At 37.8% G+C, this 20,837-nt stretch overlaps 1 protein-coding gene across 2 annotated transcripts in view; it reads left to right on the top strand.

Moving 5' to 3' along the window:
* The first annotated feature begins 240 nt into the window (after positions 1–240).
* Positions 241–20,837, top strand: part of SLC16A1 (solute carrier family 16 member 1) — a 30,583-nt gene continuing 9,986 nt past the window's right edge. Inside the window, exons 1-2 of one of the 2 annotated variants that reach the window (XM_033093174.1) lie at positions 241–400; positions 17,418–17,678. In XM_033093174.1, the coding sequence (XP_032949065.1) occupies positions 17,462–17,678 (217 nt within the window). In that variant the 5' untranslated portion in view covers positions 241–400; positions 17,418–17,461. The remainder of the gene's footprint in view (positions 401–17,417; positions 17,679–20,837) is intronic. The other variant, XM_033093175.1, reaches the window with a different exon arrangement.

Raw genomic sequence — 20,837 nt, 5'->3', positions numbered from 1 at the left:
CGTTGAGCCGGGGCGCAGCGCGCGGGTCTTGCCCGACCGCAGGTCACGTGGCGGGGAGGGGGCGCCAGTGCGCGCGACCCGGCGCGCGCGCTTGAGAGCTTGTGGAGGCGCGAGTGGCTGTTTGGCTGTTTGGCTGTATGTATCGGGGGGAGGGGGCGGCGGCCGGGAAGGCCGACTCCGCCCCCTGTGCGCATGCTCCGGCCCCGCCGGGTTATAAAGCCGCCGAGCCGGCCGGGCCTGACAAAGTGCTGGCGAGCTGCGACGTGACTAGCGGGCCGCGTGGGTGCCCCAAGAAGCGAACGAGGCAGCCGGCAAAGGACGCAGCCTGGGCCCTGGCCCCGCGGTACTGCAGCCGCGCCGCCGCTCACGCACATGCTCGGCGCCGGAGCCGCGCATAACGGTTAGTGGGGTAACCGCTGGCGGTGCTCAGCGTGGACTCCGCGGTGCCCTGGCTGCCTTTGGGGATCCGAGGCAGCCTCCGGGGAGCGGAGACCATGGTCCTCAGGGGAGGGAGGCAGCCCAGCAGGGCATGGTATACGCGGGCAGCCGCGTGGGCCGGGAGCGCAGCGTTGGTGAAGGAGACCTTGAGGCGCTGGGGACAGCGCCTCTCCCAGCCGCGCTGCGGCCCCGTGGTCAGGTGCCGGCCACCGGCCCGGCCCAGGAGTTAGGTCGTGGTGAGCGTGACCTTGGGGAAGTTGTTTCCCTGCTGGTCTTCAGTAGGCTCCTCAAGAGATGCTTTTGATCTGCAAAAAGGGCGACGTGGGGCTGGTTCACGTGGTGCCTCCAGACTCTCCTGGCCGTGTGCTGCTCGGAGGGCAGGGACTCAGGCGGGAGTTATTTTGGACTCGTGGCATGCCGGTCCCAGCCTCTTCGTTCAGCCAATCCTTGTCCCACCTGGTGACTTGTGATAGTGGTTTGGGAATCTGCAGTGACTGCAGGGTTCGCGTGGACTTTGCCGAGGGGGGCAGTGCAGCTGGCAGACTCCCGGGACTGGTGCTGACGGGGGCTCTTTGTCGTTCAACCTGTGGCTTGCAGAACGTCAGCCGCAGCGCCCTCGTGCTCGTGGTCTTTAAGGCGGCCCTGTTGAGAGGACTCTTAAGGATAGCATTACACTTAGTCAGATGCAAGCTTTTTGTTCCAAGAACATCCTTTTTTTCCACGTGCATTTTAGCGTTTCATTTCTTTGTCATGACTTACTTGGTGCGACAAGCAGTTGCCAAAACTAGTTTGCAATTAATCTTAACCAAGAAACAAACGTCTTACTACTTTAGCCGAGTTTCCAGTGTTTGCTTATAAACTAGGTGTCTACTGATAATAGTAAAATGTTTACAAGCTACTTTATCATAACTACCGTCGTTTTGAAATTTGTTTTCAAATATTATTCTGGTTTCGAAATAAAATGTGTACACGTCAGTGCCCTGATAAAACAAACGTGGGATTAGTAACTACTGGAATGTTGTGATAAGGCAAACTGAGTTGTGTGAGAGTTAGGGAAGAGTGTGAGTAGGAATTAGCCATCAATAATTTGTATGTCAGCGAACAGCCCAGTGAGGTAAAGCAGAGTCTATGTATGTTAAGCTTTTCAGTTAAGCATTAAATAGTATCCATAAATCTAAGTCTTACAGCCTCGGGTACAACTCTGCCTCCAAAGTGCCGTAGAAATGATAAAGAATTCAAGACATTTAGCCCTTAAAACAGGTAGTGGGTATTACTTAAACAGACGTTGAACATATTTCAGTAATTAATTTAGAGTTTTAGATAGATGCTGTTCTTTCATTGGATTGCAGTGCCCCTTGTTAAATATGCAAGTTAATGGTCTCCGGAACACTGAGATTTTTATACCTGAATAGGTTTAAATGTTGTGAGCTTAACATAATAGACTGTAACGTGGCTATAACAAACCTCCACAGACTGAAAAGAAAAAAGGATCATACCACCATAGGATGAAACCAACAGATTAGTGTTTCAATAGTTTACATATCTTTTGGTCTTTTAAATATTAATGCTTATAATAACTGAAAAAGATCTGAATGAACGAACAGTGTCCCTTATTTTACAGATTAGGAAACTGAAGTTGGAGAGGTTGTGATTAATCATCTTAGTTCTGAAAACTTGTAATGGTTGGATGGGGATTATGTGTGTCTTTTGACTCACATTTAATCAACTGGCACTCCTGAGCTTTCACTAAAAATTATAAATATGGATATAAATGATCTCACACTGAAAATAGATATTTTGAGTAATAACTTACGTCCTTTCCCATTGTGTTTTCAATCTGCTTCATAATATGCATTCTTAGGAGAATTTAGCTCCTTATAAATGCTTACATGGCCAGTCTGTTTTTGTTGCAGATGAGGAGTAGGAAAGTGGGACTTGCATATGAGAAAAACAGACCACAAATTGTGAATTTTTATGTATTCAGCGATTTGTTATTGGCTACCAGGCGCTGTGAGAGACTTAGGATATAACATTTCATTTCAAAGCTTTATTCTTATTCTAAAAGTTTTAAACCATATTTTTAAATATGTATTTTTTCCATCCTTTTCTAGTAACTTCTTGTACACATAATAATTGTTTAATAAATATCTCTTGAATGAGTCTGAACGTCATTATGCTACCTTTGATCCTCATTATCTTAAAGAACTAAGTTTTCTTGTTTGAATGGTAACAAAGCACAAAAGTGTATTGGGTATTGCTTGTCTAGTATTAACTCACTGTTAATTGATTTCAAGTTTTTTTTTCAAAATGTGTCAGAAATACCCACCAAAAAACCCCAAAAGTTGATATTTTGACCATTTTAAGCATTTAATAACAATTTGAGCTGCTTTGTATAAAAATGACATTATTTTTATGTATAAAAATTTCGGATATATTCTTTCGGATTTATCCGACCGTCGTGGCAAAATGATTAAAGCATTATCCAGTATTCTCATGTTTATTTGCAAAGATTTTTAGAATATATTCACAGACACTAAAGTACCAAAAAGAAGTCAGCAGGGGTGGCCGGTTAGCTCAGTTGGTTAGAGCACAGAGCTCTTAACAAGTTTACCGGTTCGGTCCCACATGGGCCACTGTGAGCTGCGCCCTCCACAACCAGATTGAAACAATTACATGACTTGGAGCTGAGGGTCCTGGATAAACACACTTAAATAATAAACTAAAAAGTTAAAAAAAAAAAAAGTCAGCATTATAACCTCAAAATATACTACAGTTAACTTAAATAGCCATTTTAATTGCTAAAAATATAAATCTTAAGACTGTTGTCATTAAGATAATTATCAGGTCCTTTGTTAGAAATATGCGAATTTTCAAATGACTGTTTTATTTTCTTGGAAACTACAGTAATTGTTTTTGTGGTTTTTTAATTATTTTTATAAGAATTTATTTGAGCCAAATTGATGACATGCTGGGGAGCAAAATCTCAAATGCTTAGATGCTACAGTAATTGTTAAACCACTCCTCTTCCATCTACTCCATCAAGTAGTTTCCTAGGTAATAGAGTAAATGCAAACAACATCATTATACAACCACAACACACTGATGTAAAGATGTGTATTTCTAATCTGTAGGGCCGATATTTCATCAGCTTCTTTAGGGGTTCCCCTAGTTGAGCAAAATAAAGGTCTGTATCTAATATATTAATATAAGAGAGCAAACTGATAAGATTTGAAGCAATTTCAAGCACATTTGCTGATGCACCCAAAAGAAGGCAAGAAAATACCCCAAGTCAATTAAGATGCCCACTGTTTCATTTAACTTAAGTCACTTAAAATGAACTCCTTTGGAAACAGTCATTTTAAGTTATGTATACATATACTTCCTTAATATAGAGGAAAATTATTCTGCCGAAGTTGTGAAAATCATTTTTTTCTTCCTTAGCATTTTGTTCCCTCTCATTTCTGAGGTCTGAATCTATGATGATGTAGTACGCAAAAATCAATGGCCAAAGAATTTACATAATCTGTGATGTCACGATTACACAATCCTGTGGCATCATGATTTGTGCACTGCGTTGCATCACAGGTTCTGGCTATCTTCGCTCTAACTTCAGAACAGAGGTACAGGAGTTAGGAGCAGGAGTCCTTAGGATCTTTGGTGCCATCAATTCCTTCGGCAGTTTGGTAAAATCTATGGAACCCTTGTCAGAATAGTGTTTTTAAATGCATAAAATAAAACACAAAGGTATAATTGTCAAAATATTTTAACTGGATATAATAACGTGCTTCTAAAAACAATAAATGAGATAAGATCTAGTAGTGGGCCTAATAACCACAGTAATTTTGAAATAGAGATAATTTTAAACAATTTCAAGATAGCTGCAACCTCTATCAGATATGAAAATATGTGATTTCTATTGGTGATGAAGTCACAGGTACTGTTAATAATGCTGTGGGTTGTTGCCTACGTTCAGAGTTGAAAGAAATTCTAAGCTTTACTTAGAGGTTAATGAAAAGATGTAACTTTTTTCCCCTAATCAAATTCACAGACTCTCTAAACTCCATCCACCATGGAGGATCAATGTGCAGATCCCAAGTTAAAACCCCCTGATAAGGGAACAGAAGAGAAAGTTAATAAAGTAAAAACTTAACTTTGGTTCTCAAAACTCAATGAGGCAACTTAAAAAAGCCCTGTTACTATCCAAAATAGTTTAACACACCAAAGCGATATCATCAGGCTTTCACTCATCTAACAATCTTCAAGAGATTTACATAGGAAGAGCAAAATCACAGGGAAGAAATATTATTTAACCAGTGATCCAATATGCAGTTTGTAATGCCTGTGTATTTTGAGGAATTGTCCTTTATACGAAGGTTAGGTCATTGTAATCAAATCAGATTCCACAAAATTATGAGCTGTGATTAGCAGTAGGGTAGTGTGGGCAACCAGCAGAGCTGGGTCCTACTGCTTTTGGCATAGATAGTCAGTCTCTCTGCAAATAGCTCAGCCCTTCCAGCCAGACTACTGTGGTGGATGTGAACTCCTGCTGTTATTTTGTGCACTGTGACCCCAGAACAGAAATCACCATTTCCATAAGGTCATTACTGCTTTTTTAATCACTTCTCTGTATGACACTGTGAAAGTCAAATATATCCAAACCTGTAGAGAATTTTTATGAGTTTATTTGAACACAAAAACAATGGACAGGGCTTGCTTAAAGCAAAGATAAAACCTTTTACTAAAAATGTTATATGCCTTGGGCATGACGATTACCCACCATGACCTGCCCAGTTAGGAATTTCTGGTCAGATCACCCATCCTGTGAGATTACTTTCCATGGAACCCCTTTTTTCATCCACAACATCAAGGGCTCAAACTTTTGCCTATATTACCTTTCCTGCAATACAGATCCATTGTAAATTGAATCTTACGACCAAAAAAAAAAAAAAAAAGAAAAAAATTTTCAGGGAAAACATGGAGGAAATTTCAATTTGCCAGGGCAAATTAAAGGAAAAATAACATATACAACTTACAAAGGTAACTTGGAGCCATACATTGCAGAAGGCTTAAATCAATCCAGACCCATACTAAAAGTGGTAGGCACTGGAAAGCCATGAGGAGTCTTTGATACAGAAATGACACAATGAGAACTGGCAGCACATTGTAATACAGATTGGAGAACAGGGGTGACAATGACAAGATAAAAGGCCACTGCACCAATTGCAGCAACAGCCTAAACTAGATAGCAGTAACAAAAATGAAAAGGGGGCAGGGGGATGGGCGCGAGATAACAGACGGGAGACGGGTTTGGCACTTAACTGCATTTGGTAGGGCAAGGAGCACACCAGAGAAGTATTAACATGACTCAGAGGTTTTAAGCCTGGCTACCTGGAAGAAAGGTAGACAGAAGAAAAGACTAGGTTTGGGGGATTAAGGGAAGTCGAGAACAGGCAGAGATAATGAGCTTTAAGAGCAACATATTAAGTTTGAAATGCCCAAGAGGGAATGGAAAAGCCGATCATTTATAAGAGTAGTTAATCTGTGTCTTTAAGGAACTTAAAATCTGTAAAGCGGTTACAGGTAGTGACTTAGATTCGGTAACGATTCTACCAGAAGTACAGAACTGATAAACTCTTCAAGAAAAAACAGAAAAGACCAAAAGAAATCCTATCAATTAAAGAACAGAAATCCTAAATGTTCTAAACACTAAAAGCCATTGGAAATGTTAACATCTAGTGCTTAAAACATTTCAAGCACGTACCTTGAAACATTTAAATAGTTTTCTCCAAAAAGACAGTATCTCAATCATATTGTAATAAAATACACAAACTTTGACTTGCCCGTCCTATTCAAACTACTTCTTTTTAGAGTTATTCTAGTTAATCAATTAAGAAGGGATGTTAGAATTAAAGGCACAGTTAATTATGGAACTAGGGCGTTAATGTAGCAGAACGAGGGACAACCCAACATCTTATGCCTCCTGGTGGAGACACACACCACCCGCTGTGAGTTGAGTATGCCCACTCCCTTGCACCACCCTCACTGTCAAGAAACTAAACCTGAACTGATCTAACCTTGCTCAGTCTTCAATCTAGCTACCAATTTACAGGAAATACACGGGATAGAGGGACATGTTAAAACTATACCAGATGGACACATTCAACAAAATCCAGAATGAGTGAAACTGCAGGAAAAATAACCTGGTTCCTTCCACAAATTATGAGGAAAATAAGAGAGAAGGGGGAACCTTTAGATTAAACGACGTACCAACCAAATATAACGTGTGACCTTGTTTAGAACCCAAATCAAGCAAACCAATTATTGGAAAACAATTTAGGAAAACTTTAATACTGCCTGGTTTATCTGGTGATGTTAATTTTTAAAGGTGGGATAATGATATTGTGGTTACAATTTTTTAAAGAATCTTTTAGAGATATACTGAAATATTTACAGATGAAATAAGTATATATCTAGGATTTGCCAAGCAATTATCCTGTAGAGGCTGGGGTGGGGGCAGGGAGTAGGTAGAGAGGTATAGATGAAATAGTAGCGGCTCTCAATTGTGTTTGAAATTTTCCATTGTAAATTGTTTAGAAGGGAAAAAATTAGAAAACATCACTATCAGTAACACCAACAAACACACAGAGGACAGGAATGGATTTGAATTTTGTTTCCAAGCCTTCCAAGCTGAGCAGCCCTGGGCTAGTCATACAACCTCTTAAGGTCCCTCTTGGTTAAATGGACACAAGTTCCACCTAATAAACTCGTATGGGCTCAAGCTAGAAACCTGGGTGCTGCCTTTAACTCTGGCTCCCCCAGTCTCCACAGAATCCTGTCTGTTCCCCGGTCTCTCTCATCCTCCCACCACTATCCGTCTTGTCCATCACTGCAATCTCACAACACTCCAACCCGTTCTGCAAACTGTCCAGAGATGTTCCTAAAATGCAAAATCTGATCATGCCATCTCCAAACCCCCTGAGAACCTGGAAGCTGCTTTCGATTGGCTTCAAGACCTTAGTGCCTCCTTGAATTTTTCGACCTAATCTCTTCCCTAATTCCTTAAAATGACTTAGAAGGCCTTCCACTACTTGATATTGTCGACCTGTCTAACTTGTGTCTCTCCCCATTCTCTCTGCTCCCTCTTTAGCTTCAGCTTTGGTGAAATTCTTTCAGTTTTTCTAATGCACCCTGTACTCTGTATTTTCAGTACTCGTGCCTGGAATGCTGTTTCCACCATCACTCTGTGGCCTTGCTAGCTTCTATTTATCCTTCAAGTCTCAGGCTACATAGTACCGTGTTTCTCCAAAAATAAGACCAGGTCTTATATTAATTTTTGCTCCAAAAGACGCATTAGGGTGTATTTTCAGGGGATGTCTTATTTTTTCCTATACAACAATCTACATTTATTCAAATACAGTCATGTCGTCTTCTTCTGGAACATCGTCATCATGTACTAAATGTGACCGTCTGGCTGACGATCTTAACTGGGGCTTATTTTCGGGGAAACACGGCATTTCCTCCGAAAGGCCTACTCAGTTTGCTTCCAGACGTACTAAGAGGGGTGTCTTCTCACACTTCATACAACATAGTATTTGTTCCCATAGGAACCTCTACATCTCTATCATAACAGTCAATACTTGTTTATAGAGTACTTGTAATTGCATATTTATGAAATGTATATTACTATGTTGTCTCTAGTCCTCAAAACTTAAGATATTTTTAATATGAAACTGTAGTGTTAATAATTTCTATGAGTGAATAATAGCTCAACTCGGCTTTTTGCAAGAAAATCAAAAGTTTTCTTTGTTGTTCATCTTTTAATGAATTGTAATCTATTTATTCTCCCCATTAGGCTTCAGAATATTAGAAATGAAGTAGATTCTAGCAGAAATACCACGTGTTACATTCAAATACTTGTTTACATTTAAAGAAATATAAATCAATAACAATCCTGACAACACATCTATTTGTAATTTTAATCCAGCCACTACACATTTCTTACGATTCTGGAACAAGGTAGGTCATGGGTTAACAATTGAAATGGCCCACTTAGATCTCGATTTGTTGAACAGATTTTTGGATTGCTGTCTAATAGAAAACAGAACATACGTGTATACAGATATTCCAGAATATAACCTGGAATTCTGCCAAGCAAAACCTGCCATTGAAGGACATAGCCTCTAACTTCTAGACAAGAATAGATAATTAATCTGCTACTACAAGACTATTAATTTTCACCTTGGATGGTGTATTCCATAGCTGATGGGCTTCACTTCTTTCTGTTTGAAGTCATAATTCAGCAGGAGCAAAGTTAAACGGCAGATTTATGCTTTTCACGCTATATCCCCTTAAAAGAAATCTATTTACCCCTAGAATTGGAGCCGTAACCTTAGTAATAAAAGACGCTAACTTGCGTCTCAGCATTGTACTCTGTTCTCCTGTTTTGCTGATTGTCAACTGAAGTAAAAATAGTTGCTAGTTTCTTAAAAACTCTTAATAGTAAACATTGTAATAGGTATTTCACAATTTTTCATAAAATCTTAACCTTCAAGTTGAACTACTAAAGGGAGAAATATTTTTATTGGAATCTGTTTGATTATGCTTACATTAATACTTTGCAAATCAGACTTAAAAAGTAAAAAGTTTCTCTTTTCCTTATTTTGAAAATTCTTGATCTCAATTTAAAATGCTCATTAATATATACCACTGCTATCTATTCTATGGTCTACAAACACTTATTTTTGAAAGAAATTGCGCTGGTGTGGGGAGAATAAATAAATTAAATATTTAAATTAACCCTCAACAGGGAAACCAGAACCTGAATTGAGAGTTTCTATATATTACTAGGAGTATACTTCCTCCTCCTACCCCTGTATAAAATCATGCTTATTTGGATGAACACATGCCAAAAATCACTGTCTTATAAAGAGAATTTAGAGTGTCTGTTACAGAATCAGATGATCAAACATGACATTGGCTGAGATTGACAAAGAAGGGTTAATTAAGTAAATATATATATACATGTATACAGAGGGTGCCAAAAAATGTATACATGTTTTAAGAAAGGAAAAAACTTAAAATTGTAGTACTCAATATATACCAATAACAAAAGATGAATACAAGTCGTGTGTATACATTTTTTTGGCACCCGCAGTATGTACACACATATGTACATATATATGTATATTCAGCATATTAGTTGACCATTTGCGAGTATGATCAGCTTCATCACTTCTCTATACTACTTATAAAACTTTAATCCTCATTTCTAAAACAACTACAAGAAAATTGGGATTGACATTTGTAAAACTGGGGTCACTAGAGCAACATCATAGGACTACAGTAGAGTATTAAACAAAGTCAAGATGAATTCATTGGACTTGTTCGTCAGCATAGGCCCAGTCAAGCAGAAGTATAAACAAGAAGTGATTCGTACTTTTTTTTTTTTTAAGGAGGGTACAGCTCACAGTGGCCCATGCAGGGATCAAACAGGCGACCTTGGTGTTACGAGCGCCACCCTCTAACCAACTAACAGGCCACCCCAAGTGATTCATACTTCCTGTTAAGTCTTGGGCATTCTGTACTTGCTTATGAAATTTAGCTGAAGTTGCATGTAGCCAAAATTTCCCATGTTTGTCATTCATGGAAATAGCCTGCCTGGTTTTGTTCATGGAACAGCAGAAGTATCTCTCACTGCTGCTATGTTGATAAATTGATGTAAAAGGTGATATACTGATTGCCAGGAAGCCCTGCAGGAAAACTTAAACCCATTTCATGAAACAAGTCAGGAATACCTATAATGCATGACATTTGGTGATGGCAGTAAGTTTCATTCTCTGGAAATCTTTCTCCGTGCTGGGTCTTTATGTCCACATGTTTTCATGTTATCGGCAAATTTATGGTTCTGCCTTTTCAAAGAATTTCCAACCTTGAGGCTTTGCTCACCTAAGCAAAAGTAGCTGAGTAATATTCAGCGAAGATCCTTCATAAAAAGCTATCATTCACAAGGTAAAAAAGTGTCATACTTGAACAATCTGTACAGAAGACTGCAATGGACACAGCGGTGGCAGAAAGGCTGGGAATTAAGGGGTATTAGTTATTTATGTTGGAGAAATCCTCCCCCCTTAACCTCCGACACCCACTCCTGTCTTCTTTTAGGTGGTGAAAGAGCCCTGAGATCTAACAAACACCCTCCATTTCATCACATATCCTTTGGCACATGTTACATGTACTGGAAACAGCAGACCTTTTCTAGATCACAGTAGAAATGAAGACAGTTAGAAATGTTAGGTTTCGTCTATTTTATGGTGCTCACAGCTTTCTTGTTGGGAAAAGCTTTGAACAAATTCTTAGTTTAGGTAGAAAAAATACTGTCCAAGAATGTGTATGATATTTAGGACTACAAGAAAACGTGAGGAAGATTACAGGGACTCTTAAAGGAAATGAAATGATTAGTTCTTTTGTTCTATATTATTGCACGTTCTTTTTCTTTTTAACTGACTAAAAAGTTTTACATCCTTGATCAAAATTATTTTAATAAGTGAGGTTTATATAAATATTTACTACTTTTATCAAACTATAAAATATATATAGTTTAAATAAACTTATCACTTACAGTGAAAACAATAGTCCATTCCGCACCATCTCCTGCCCCCCTTTTTCATATACATATGCACCAGCCTTTCCTGTAACTAATACATCCCATTTACACATTTTGTCACTTCTGTGATCAAAGAGAGTTAACGGTTTACCATAACAGGTATTCTCAAAGTGTAGTTTATGGACTCAAGGACCTGAAGAATCAGGGTGGAGTCCTTAGGCTCCACATTGGAACTAATCATTTAGAAACAATCACTTATCAAGTTTTGGTGCAGTATCAAAGAAGAAAATCCACAATTATCTGAAAAGGCTGTTAAAATACTTCCTTTTCCAACTAGATAACTGCTTTAGGTTGCTTTGGATCAAAAACTGAGTTCTGTTGTCTTAAAAAAGAAATACACTTTCTATTTATTGTTAGGATGGCCTGACCATGTCAATAGTAAAAAAAATCTGAAAATTATTGGTAACTAAAATATTGATGTTTTTAGGGATTATAAATATGAGCTAAATAAAAACAAGATCTAGAATCAATTTTAGTAAATTGGTAAATTTCTCTTCAAGGATAGGACAGTGTATTTGAATTCTTGTACTGTGAGTTGGATTTGCTCTGAATGATAAGGGAGATACAGTTGGAAGTTTGCAGAGCCAGGTTTACATTTTTTTAGGTTGTTTATATGCAGTTTGATCAAAATCATGCATTTCATAATTTCTACCGTGTTTTCCTGAAAATAAGACCTAGCTGGACAATCAGCTCTAATGTGTCTTTTGGAGCAAAAATTAATATAAGACCCAGTATTATATTATATTTTATATTATATTATACCCGATCTTATAGTAAAATAAGACCAGGTCTTATATTAATTTTTGCTCCAAAAGACACATTAGAGTTGATTGTCCGGCTAGGTCTTATTTTCGGGGAAACACGGTAAGTGTTTGGCTAGCCAGCTACAGTAGTTATATTTCTCCTTTCACTGGTGCTGTTTGGTTTTTTATTGTTTTTTTCTTCACTCTACTCAGTTTCAAAACAGAAAAGATTACAAAAGAAGGTGAGATTCCTTAGACCTTAAATCTAGGAATCTACCTGGGGACAGGTGGTTCTGCAAGCCACGAAGCTGGACGATGGCCAGTTTTAAAGTGCAGTAGACTCGCCACTTTAGCAGCAGTAGCTTCAGTAAATCAGCTTTTCTGGATTTGAATATTTCCATGTGAATTTCAAATCTAAAACTGGTGTACACTTAGTAACAAATTCTTTTAAGATTATTGATTTTAGATACTTTGTGCCTCTTTTAAGTTCACAGACTGGCCATTGTCATTTTAGGAAATGACAGTGGCTTTGTTTTAAATATTGACGGAAAAGTATAGAGAACATAATGAATACTAGTATTTCCAAGGGCTTTTGTAACTCTTCTGGAGAGGGGCAGAGCATGGGGGGGTATGGAGCACAGGTTGGCTTTCCAGATTAGTTTACTTGGACAATTCCTGAGAGTTACAAGAAAAAGAGAATTCAGGAAATCTAGAAGGTGCTTCTTATTACCACCATCATTGCCAAGAAAAGTTAGGGTTTTCTTGTTTCCCATTGTCCTTTACAAAGCAAATTAATGAAGAACTTTCTTACCACCTTATCACTTTTTTTTGGGGGGGGGGTTAATCTCCCCATCACTTTCAGGCAACTACTAGAGAGTGAAAATAATAGCTGAGCTAATTGGAAGGCCACTGTGCACATTGTAAAGATTAATCTCTTAAACTGAATCTCTTTTAGCTTCTGGACTTCAGTACTCCTTCTCAACAGGAGCTTTGAATACTGTACACCGGGGCCTACTCTACTCATAATTTACTTCTTGAATGAACCCTTTTGTTTATAACTGAGATTTGGTCAGTTTGAAAGAAAATAATATTTAGATACTGATAATACATACATACAGTTTTCTACTATGTACCATCAGAATTTTTAAGTTAATAAGGAAAGCCATTTGTCGGATGGTGACAGAACTGTGTTGGATCTATGTCTGGTTTTTTGAAGTGTTCTTTTTTTCCCCCCAAAACTTGGATACTTTTATTTCTTATAATTGTTTCCCTCTGAATATTTTTAAAGCTTTTTGAAGTTTTAAATCTAATTATGACACTATGGAATAAGGTTTTATTAACTCGATGAGGCAAGCCTTAGTGACTAAAAATTATAACTGCTTTAACTGGGGTAAATCATAGCTGGCAGCTAAGCTCAGAGTTTAATCACGTCCGGCACGTATTAGCTGATTGAATCAGAGCCTGGCGTGTTAAATAGCTCTACCGTGCTACCTCTGTGTGTGGGTGTCTCCCTCTGTGTGTAAACATTCTGAGGCAAATTAATCTTTTTAGTGGTTCTTTGATTGAAAAATTTCAAGTGCTTTTCTCTTTATTCATACTTAGATGAAGGAAAAACTTGTAAAATTAATGCCTGGAGCAGTTCTATTTCATATAATTTTAGAATCCAGACTGTTTTCCTTCAGCAGAACTGAGCTGTTAAATAGCTTTTTATTATATTCATTCCAGTAGAAATTTTAGGAAGCTTCAACTTATATTTTTATCCCACCTGAATCATAGGAAAGTGAGACGCCCCAGGACAGAGATCATTAATCTTTAACCTGGGTTATATTTTTAAGGCAATTATTCTCCAGATTGTCAGATTCAGATGTACCCTTAACTATTTGGTTGGTGCAAAAGTAACTGCAGTTTTTGCAATCATTTTTAACCTTTTACCGCAGTTACTTTTGCACCAACCTAATGTTTTAAAAATCATCTCTCCTGAGAATAGATTCCTGAGGTCTTCTGCTTCTCCTTTTCCAATTTGCAAAAGCCCTTACTCACACTACAAAATAAAGGTATATCTTTTATTTATCCTAATTTTTATTGTGGGTCACTACCCCAGGTTATAAAAATCTCTGGAGTCCCCAAATAAGGGAAAGTTTCAGAACGCATAGTTCCAGAGAAAGTCCCATGACAAATCCATTGAGGGGTTAGGTCAGAAATATTGGATGAGATAGGACCTTGTTCCATGTGGACAACAAATTCCTTCCTTCTCTATTATCTAAGTTAGAATTAGATGTAGAAAGTGAGACAGTTATCACAGGGATATGTATCAACATATTTCAATTAAAATGAGGTATGACTTTGACACTTATTTTACTTGATTGGTTTAAAAATGGACTGGCCAATTAGATTATATGATGAGTATGTTCCATAAGCTGAGCTAAATCTTTAGTGTCAAAGTTTTGGTAAATATATTTAAAGCACATAGATTACAACATACAATACTCTAGAAATTATATTCTTTGTAACTTTAAGCTTAATAACAAATTTTAAATGTCAAATTAATATACAAGAGGGTACATATTGTTTTCTGTCTACACAAAAGCCTGCACATAGAAGTTCACCGCAGCTTTATTCATAACTACAAAAACTTGGAGGCAAGATGTCCTTTAGTAGGCAAATTAATAAAAATAATAAATAATAAAAATAATAAATAAATTGATACATCCAGACAATGAAATATAGGGCTAAAAAGAAATGAGCTATCAAGCCAGAAAAAACATGGAAGAAATTTAAATGCTATTACTAAGTAAAGAAGTCAATCTGAAAAGGCTACATACTATATGATTCCAACTATATGACATTCTGGAAAAGGCAAAGCTATGGAGACCGTAAAAAGACCAGTGGTTGCCAGCGGTTATGGGGGAGGGAGGGATGAATAGTGGGAGCGCAAAGAATTTTTAGGGGCATGAAGCAACTCGTTATGATACTATAATGGTGGATGCATATCATTATAAATTTGTCCAAACACATAAAATGTACACCAAGAGTGAGCCCTGGGAATTGACTGAGGGGTTGTTGGAACTGGAACAGGAATGTATAGCTGAAGATGAAGCAGAAGAAGAAAGAAGAACCCCCAAGAAAATTCACAGTGAGGGGTTTAACAGAAGCTTTTGCAGACAAGCTCTTTTGAAAGTTTGAAAACATACCCCAGCACTGAAAGGTTTTCAGTACTAGAGAGGAATGTTCATGGTTCATATCTGCTTACAAGCAAGTCTATGATTTAATAAAAAATAAAAAATAAATAAAACAAGTAAACTACCATGGACATATTTCTGAAAAGAGTGACACCTCTTCAAGGAGCGCCTCAGGCAGGTCCTTTGGACGAATTCCAGAAGGCGGCATTGTTGTCTTAGAGGACAGCTCCCTGCGTGTCATGGCCCCTAAACACCTTCCAGTGGGACAGGACTTGGATGGAGGTGGGAGACAGTGATACTAATGACCGGGCCCTGTCCTGTGTAGGCCCAGCCAGAGAGAGTGTGTGTGTGTGTGTGTGTGTGTGTGTGTGTCTTAGTTTTTAACAAAATAGTTTAGACAGTGAAAACATAGAAAAAAGCTTATAGAATAAGGATATATAGAAAAAAGCTTTTTGTACCGCTGTACAATGTGTTTGTGTTTTAAACTGTTATTACAAGAGTCAAAAAGTTAAAAAAAATAAAAGTTTATAAAGTAAAAGTTACAGTAAGCTACGGTTAATTTATTATTGAAGAAAATTTGTTTTTCATGAATTCGGTGTCGCCTAAATGCAGTGTTTACTAAGTCTACAGTAGTGTGCGGCCGTATCCTAGGCCTTCCCATCCACTCACCCTTCCCCCCTTAACTGACTCGCCAGAGCAACTTCCGGTCCTGCCAGCTTTGTTCATGGTAAGTGCCCTGCACAGGTGTGCCACTGTCTATCTTTATACCGTATCTTTACTGTCCCTTTTCTATGTTCAGATACGTTTAGATACACAAATACTTACCGTTGTGTTACAGTACTCAGTGCAGTAACATGCTGTACAGGTTTGTAGCCTAAGGAGCAGTGGGCTGTACCCTACAGCCTGCGTGTGCAGGAGGCTGTACTGTCTAGGTGTGTGTAAGTGCATTCTGATTGCACAATGAAGGAGTCACCTAACAACGCATTTCTTAGAACATGTACTCGTCATTAGGCGACAGTGACTATATATCTATGTATGTGTCTATATGCAATACATTATTGTTTTTCATGATTTAAAATTTTATATAAATGGCATGTGTCTGTGGTGGGTTTTGGAAATGGTGTTCGGCATCAATTACATACTCTTTTCAAGTGTACTTTGCTATATTGCAGAGGCTTCAAAGCTAAAAACTACATTTCCCAGGTTCCCTTGCAATAGTATTTCTGAATTCAATTTAAATTCTGCTAGTCAAGTGCCTTTATGTGACGTTTGTAAGGCAGAATTGGAACTGATGTCTCAATGTCTCGTTACTGGCTTTGAGATTTTGAGAAGCTGTCATAGGAAGCAAATGTTCTGGAGCTAACAGCGGACAACAGCCTCTGATTGTGGTGTCTTCCTGATTATCTGATTTTGGCAGCTTCTTATCTCGCTGGCTTCCTATTTGTGGCAATAGTGATATGACATATGGAGTCAAACGCTTTCTGGTTGTAGAAAAAGGAGCAGCTTTCCAATGGCCTGAGTAGTGCTTTGTAAGAAAGTTTCATGGGTCCAAAGGAACAAATGTTGGGGACCCCTGAGAGTGAGGGCTCTGGTAACATCCTGTTCCTTTGGGTTGGGATCCTGAAGGGTGAATTGGAGGCAAACCCGTTCTCAAATGAATAGCAACCTAATTTTTGCTGTATTACAGTCTGAGGGGAGATAGTTTGAAAGGAAGATGCTAACATACTGTTGTAGGATGAGTTATAACACAGGGTGGAAGGTAGCTTTAAAGAAGGTAAAGGAGACCTTTGTGAGAAATCAGGTAGGCCTACCACCAAACGTTCCCGTCTGCTGCTTATTTATAAACTAACAGCAAGTTTCAGTTTCTAAACATGCTCCTCATTAGTGCGAGGTGGCTTTAAGGAAAGGGATACACTCTGATTTGAACCTGCCATCTTTTGACATAATCTTCCAGCCCATGGAATGAAACGTTTGTGTATTCAGAACGATCTTTTACTTTGCAAATTGCTACAGATCTAGTGAGTCAGGTACCCACTTCCTAATACTTTAAGTCAGCATATAAATAAGAGAAAGTAAAAAGAAAGTTAAGTACTGAAGAATGCATTTTGGGAAAAGGGAAAAACTTATAAAGCCTATCTTAAACTGTGAAACGTTTGTAGGGTATGTGTTATGTGAACTTTGCAAGCAGAAAAGTAAAACGAGGCATTTAGTTAATTTACAGTAATTTGAGGAATTACATTAAGTACTCAAACAAGTAGGCTTATTATCTAAATACAAAGGCTACATTTATTGAAAAGGACTTATTTTAGCTGTGGTTCCTTAAATGGTGATGAGCTGTTTTCCTTTAAGCTAAAGTGCTTTATTGCTGATAAACTGTTTTGATTTTATATCTTTCAGATAATTGGCTTTGAATTGCACTTTGGAATTCATCTACACCTAAAATGCCACCAGCAGTGGGAGGTCCAGTTGGATACACACCCCCAGATGGAGGCTGGGGGTGGGCCGTGGTCATTGGCGCTTTCATTTCCATCGGCTTCTCTTACGCATTTCCCAAGTCTATTACAGTGTTCTTCAAAGAAATTGAAGGTATATTCCATGCCACCACCAGTGAAGTGTCATGGATATCCTCCATTATGTTGGCTGTCATGTATGGTGGAGGTAAGTACCCACTAAGGCCTGCTGCTTTCATGTTCATTAAGCAGCCAGAGGCTCTGTATTCAGTAACGTTGTTTTTATGACTTATTCACTGAGGTGCTTTGAAATGTTATTTCATGAAGCTTTACGTCTAGAGTCACATTTTTCATTCCTGTTAACAATGACAACTTTTGCTCTGTTGTTTCACTACAGTATTCTGAAACAGAATTGAGAAATTATGAGGAGGCCTAATTTGCTCCCCCTTGGTATTGTTGAGCCTAAAATAGCTCTCAGAAAAATGACTTATGCACAACTGATTTTTCTAATTGCTTTCTGCTAGACTCTTGAGATGTAAACGTAAAGATTTTTAAAAATTGATGTTGGGAGAATTAAAGTAAATCAGGCTAACCTGAATAGCATAGTTCAAAGTCTCAGGTAAAAGCTTTTCATGGTATTAGAAATAAGGAACTGAATAAAATCTCCCCCTTGTTCCTTGTGATATTCCTAGTCCTAAAAGCATTTTAGCTGCATGTTTAACTTAAGTTTATCATTCTTTCCCCTTCTGTCTTCTTTGACATGTTATGAAGGAAATGTGGAGAGTAAATTGTTTAAAATGCTGTTCATTTCATCTTGGCATATCAAATCACAATTTAACATGTAAAAGTAAAAACCCTACCATAGTACTTAAAATATATAGTTATTTAGTTAACAGAGATTCTAAAGCCAAGTGTATTTATTTACTGGGATTCACAATGTCTCATGTTGTTTATTACGTGTTTTCCCTTCCGTTAATCTTATATTTTGGTGGCGGTTTAGTACCTCAGATTATTTTCATATGTAGCTCTTTAATAGCCAATATAAATGTTTCGTATTTCGACTATAAAACCTTAGCTTGAGGCTTCTGACCTGATGGCCGATTCAACTAATATTTCTTAGTCCTCTGCACATATTCCAACTAGGCTAGGTGTTGTGAGAGAGAACACTGGTCTTGAACCTTGCCTTTGGGAGGTTTAGAATCCTATTGAGACAATAACATAAACTTATAAAACAGGAATAAGTAGTTGAAGTCATAATTTGATTAAGTGGATAATTTCATTGCACGCAGAAAATGTACTCTGGTTGCCTTAGAGAGAGGTGCATTGGATGACCGAGAACAGGAGTGGGAAGACTTTTTTCTGCTGTATATCTTTCTGTGCCTTTTAAATTTTGAATGTAAGCCTGTTTTGTCTATTAAACTAAGTACTTCTTTAAAGAACTTAAGTGCTAAATTTTAGTACTTTTTTAATAAGTTCAGAGAAATCAAAAGGGACTTTGGACATTATCTAGTTTCTGAGAGCCAATCACTTTGGAGGCTTTGAACTCCATCTGCCGGGACTTCTCATCAGGTTCTGACTGTAATCGCTTGAAGAAATTGGTATAAATATGACTCAGAGGTACTCCAGGTGCTCAGGGTGTCTTTAAGCTGACTACAGACCAGAGCTTCACATGTTGCTGTGCCAGCTGCCAAGAACTTGAGAGCCACTTGCATTTTGCATCAAAATTAAGTGATGTCAGTTGTGCTAATTGCACATGACACTTTCTTTTGGGAAAACAGTTAGTTCTTTGTCCTCACCCAGAGATAACTAGCACATTTCTCTGAGTCTGTGTTATAATAGGCCTGTAAACTGTACCCCTCTCTATTTTTAATGATAGCTAATTGGGGCCATCCTTCCTGAAATAACTCGGAAAGACAAATTGCCTATCAGGAGCCTTGTGGCAGAATTCTTACTAAATAGGTTATTTTGTTTTGATTAGCTCTTAAGTGGCATGTCCCCTCAGAATTATCATCACTTTTACAACTGCCATAATCCTTTAACTGGTGCATGTGGGCCACACCCTCAACACTAATATGAGCTGGAAGTGGTTTAGTTTTCCTTTTTTCAATCCTTAGGTTCAGCGATACATACTGATGCTTGTTAGAGTCTAAGTATATTTTTCAGAGGAGGAGATCTTAGTTGCCTACTTTTGGTTGATTTGAGTTTTTCCTTTTTGTCTTTTTAACGTGAAAGTGTAAATTTACGTGTTTTCAGTTCCACAGTGATGTCATATTAACATTTCTATTTAAAATACTGCAAACTTTACAGCATTAATTTCTATTTCACGGAGTGTGGCAGTATTTTGATCTTTGAAATACGGACTATCCTGACTCTGTTTCATGAGTAGTTTATATGAAAATATTTCATGAGTATTCTTTCAGTATTTAATTCACCTTATACAAGCCATAAGTTCAAATTATTTCCAAACCATTTATGGCCTAATTATTTTCATGAAGTGACTTAGAAAGTCAATGAAAACTTCTTTATGCATATCCTTGGTTGAGCCCGGAGTTTCTTCTGGCAGCCAGTTATTGATCCCCAGCCCCTTAGAGAGACGTGGTACTCTGAAATATTAGGATATTAAAAGCTCTAATTCCTTTCATGTTTATTACATGTATGTATACATACATACATGCATATCATAATTAGAATTTGGGTTCCCTGGGGCCAGAACCTGTCTTTTAATCTTAAAACACCACACTGCAACTCTGGATAGTAATAGAATATAAGTAACTGCAAAATTTTCCATAGTGTTTATGGAAATAGAATATGTCAACATATGATCGATAATATATTCTGAATATGTACATTATATCTATATTTTTAAAAACAGACTTACCATTCTTCTAGGGAGCTTAGAATAAACAGAATAAGGTCAGAATGCTAGTAGAAGCGAAATATGATTTTGTATGTCTTCTGCTTTATAACTCAGTTCTAAAACTAGAGTACATATGATGGGGAGAAAATGGGCTGGATTTGAAAAATGGACTGGGTCTCACCAGCTTTGTGACTGTGCAAGTTTAAACCTCAGTTCTTTCTTTCCCTCGTGTCCCCTTCCCTACTGCTGCATTGCAGTGACCCTTTCTTATTTATAGTCATCTACCGTCACCACAGACAAGTTGTGTCATGTAAACAAAGTTGTTATTTCCATAAGTTCATATTCATGAAGTAGAGACACAAATATTCTTGTAAGTATAAATAAATGAAATCCAATGAATATCATTCAATCTGTAATCAGCAAATAATATTAGTCTACTTAAGAGTTGTGTTATAGCTTTTATTTGCTTTGGATAAGACTTTCTTATAATTAAGACAAAAATTTGGAAAA

This window comes from Rhinolophus ferrumequinum, chromosome 22 (genome assembly GCF_004115265.2).
Source record: "Rhinolophus ferrumequinum isolate MPI-CBG mRhiFer1 chromosome 22, mRhiFer1_v1.p, whole genome shotgun sequence".
NCBI lineage: Eukaryota > Metazoa > Chordata > Mammalia > Chiroptera > Rhinolophidae > Rhinolophus > Rhinolophus ferrumequinum.
This window is presented reverse-complemented; position numbering and strand designations above follow the sequence as displayed.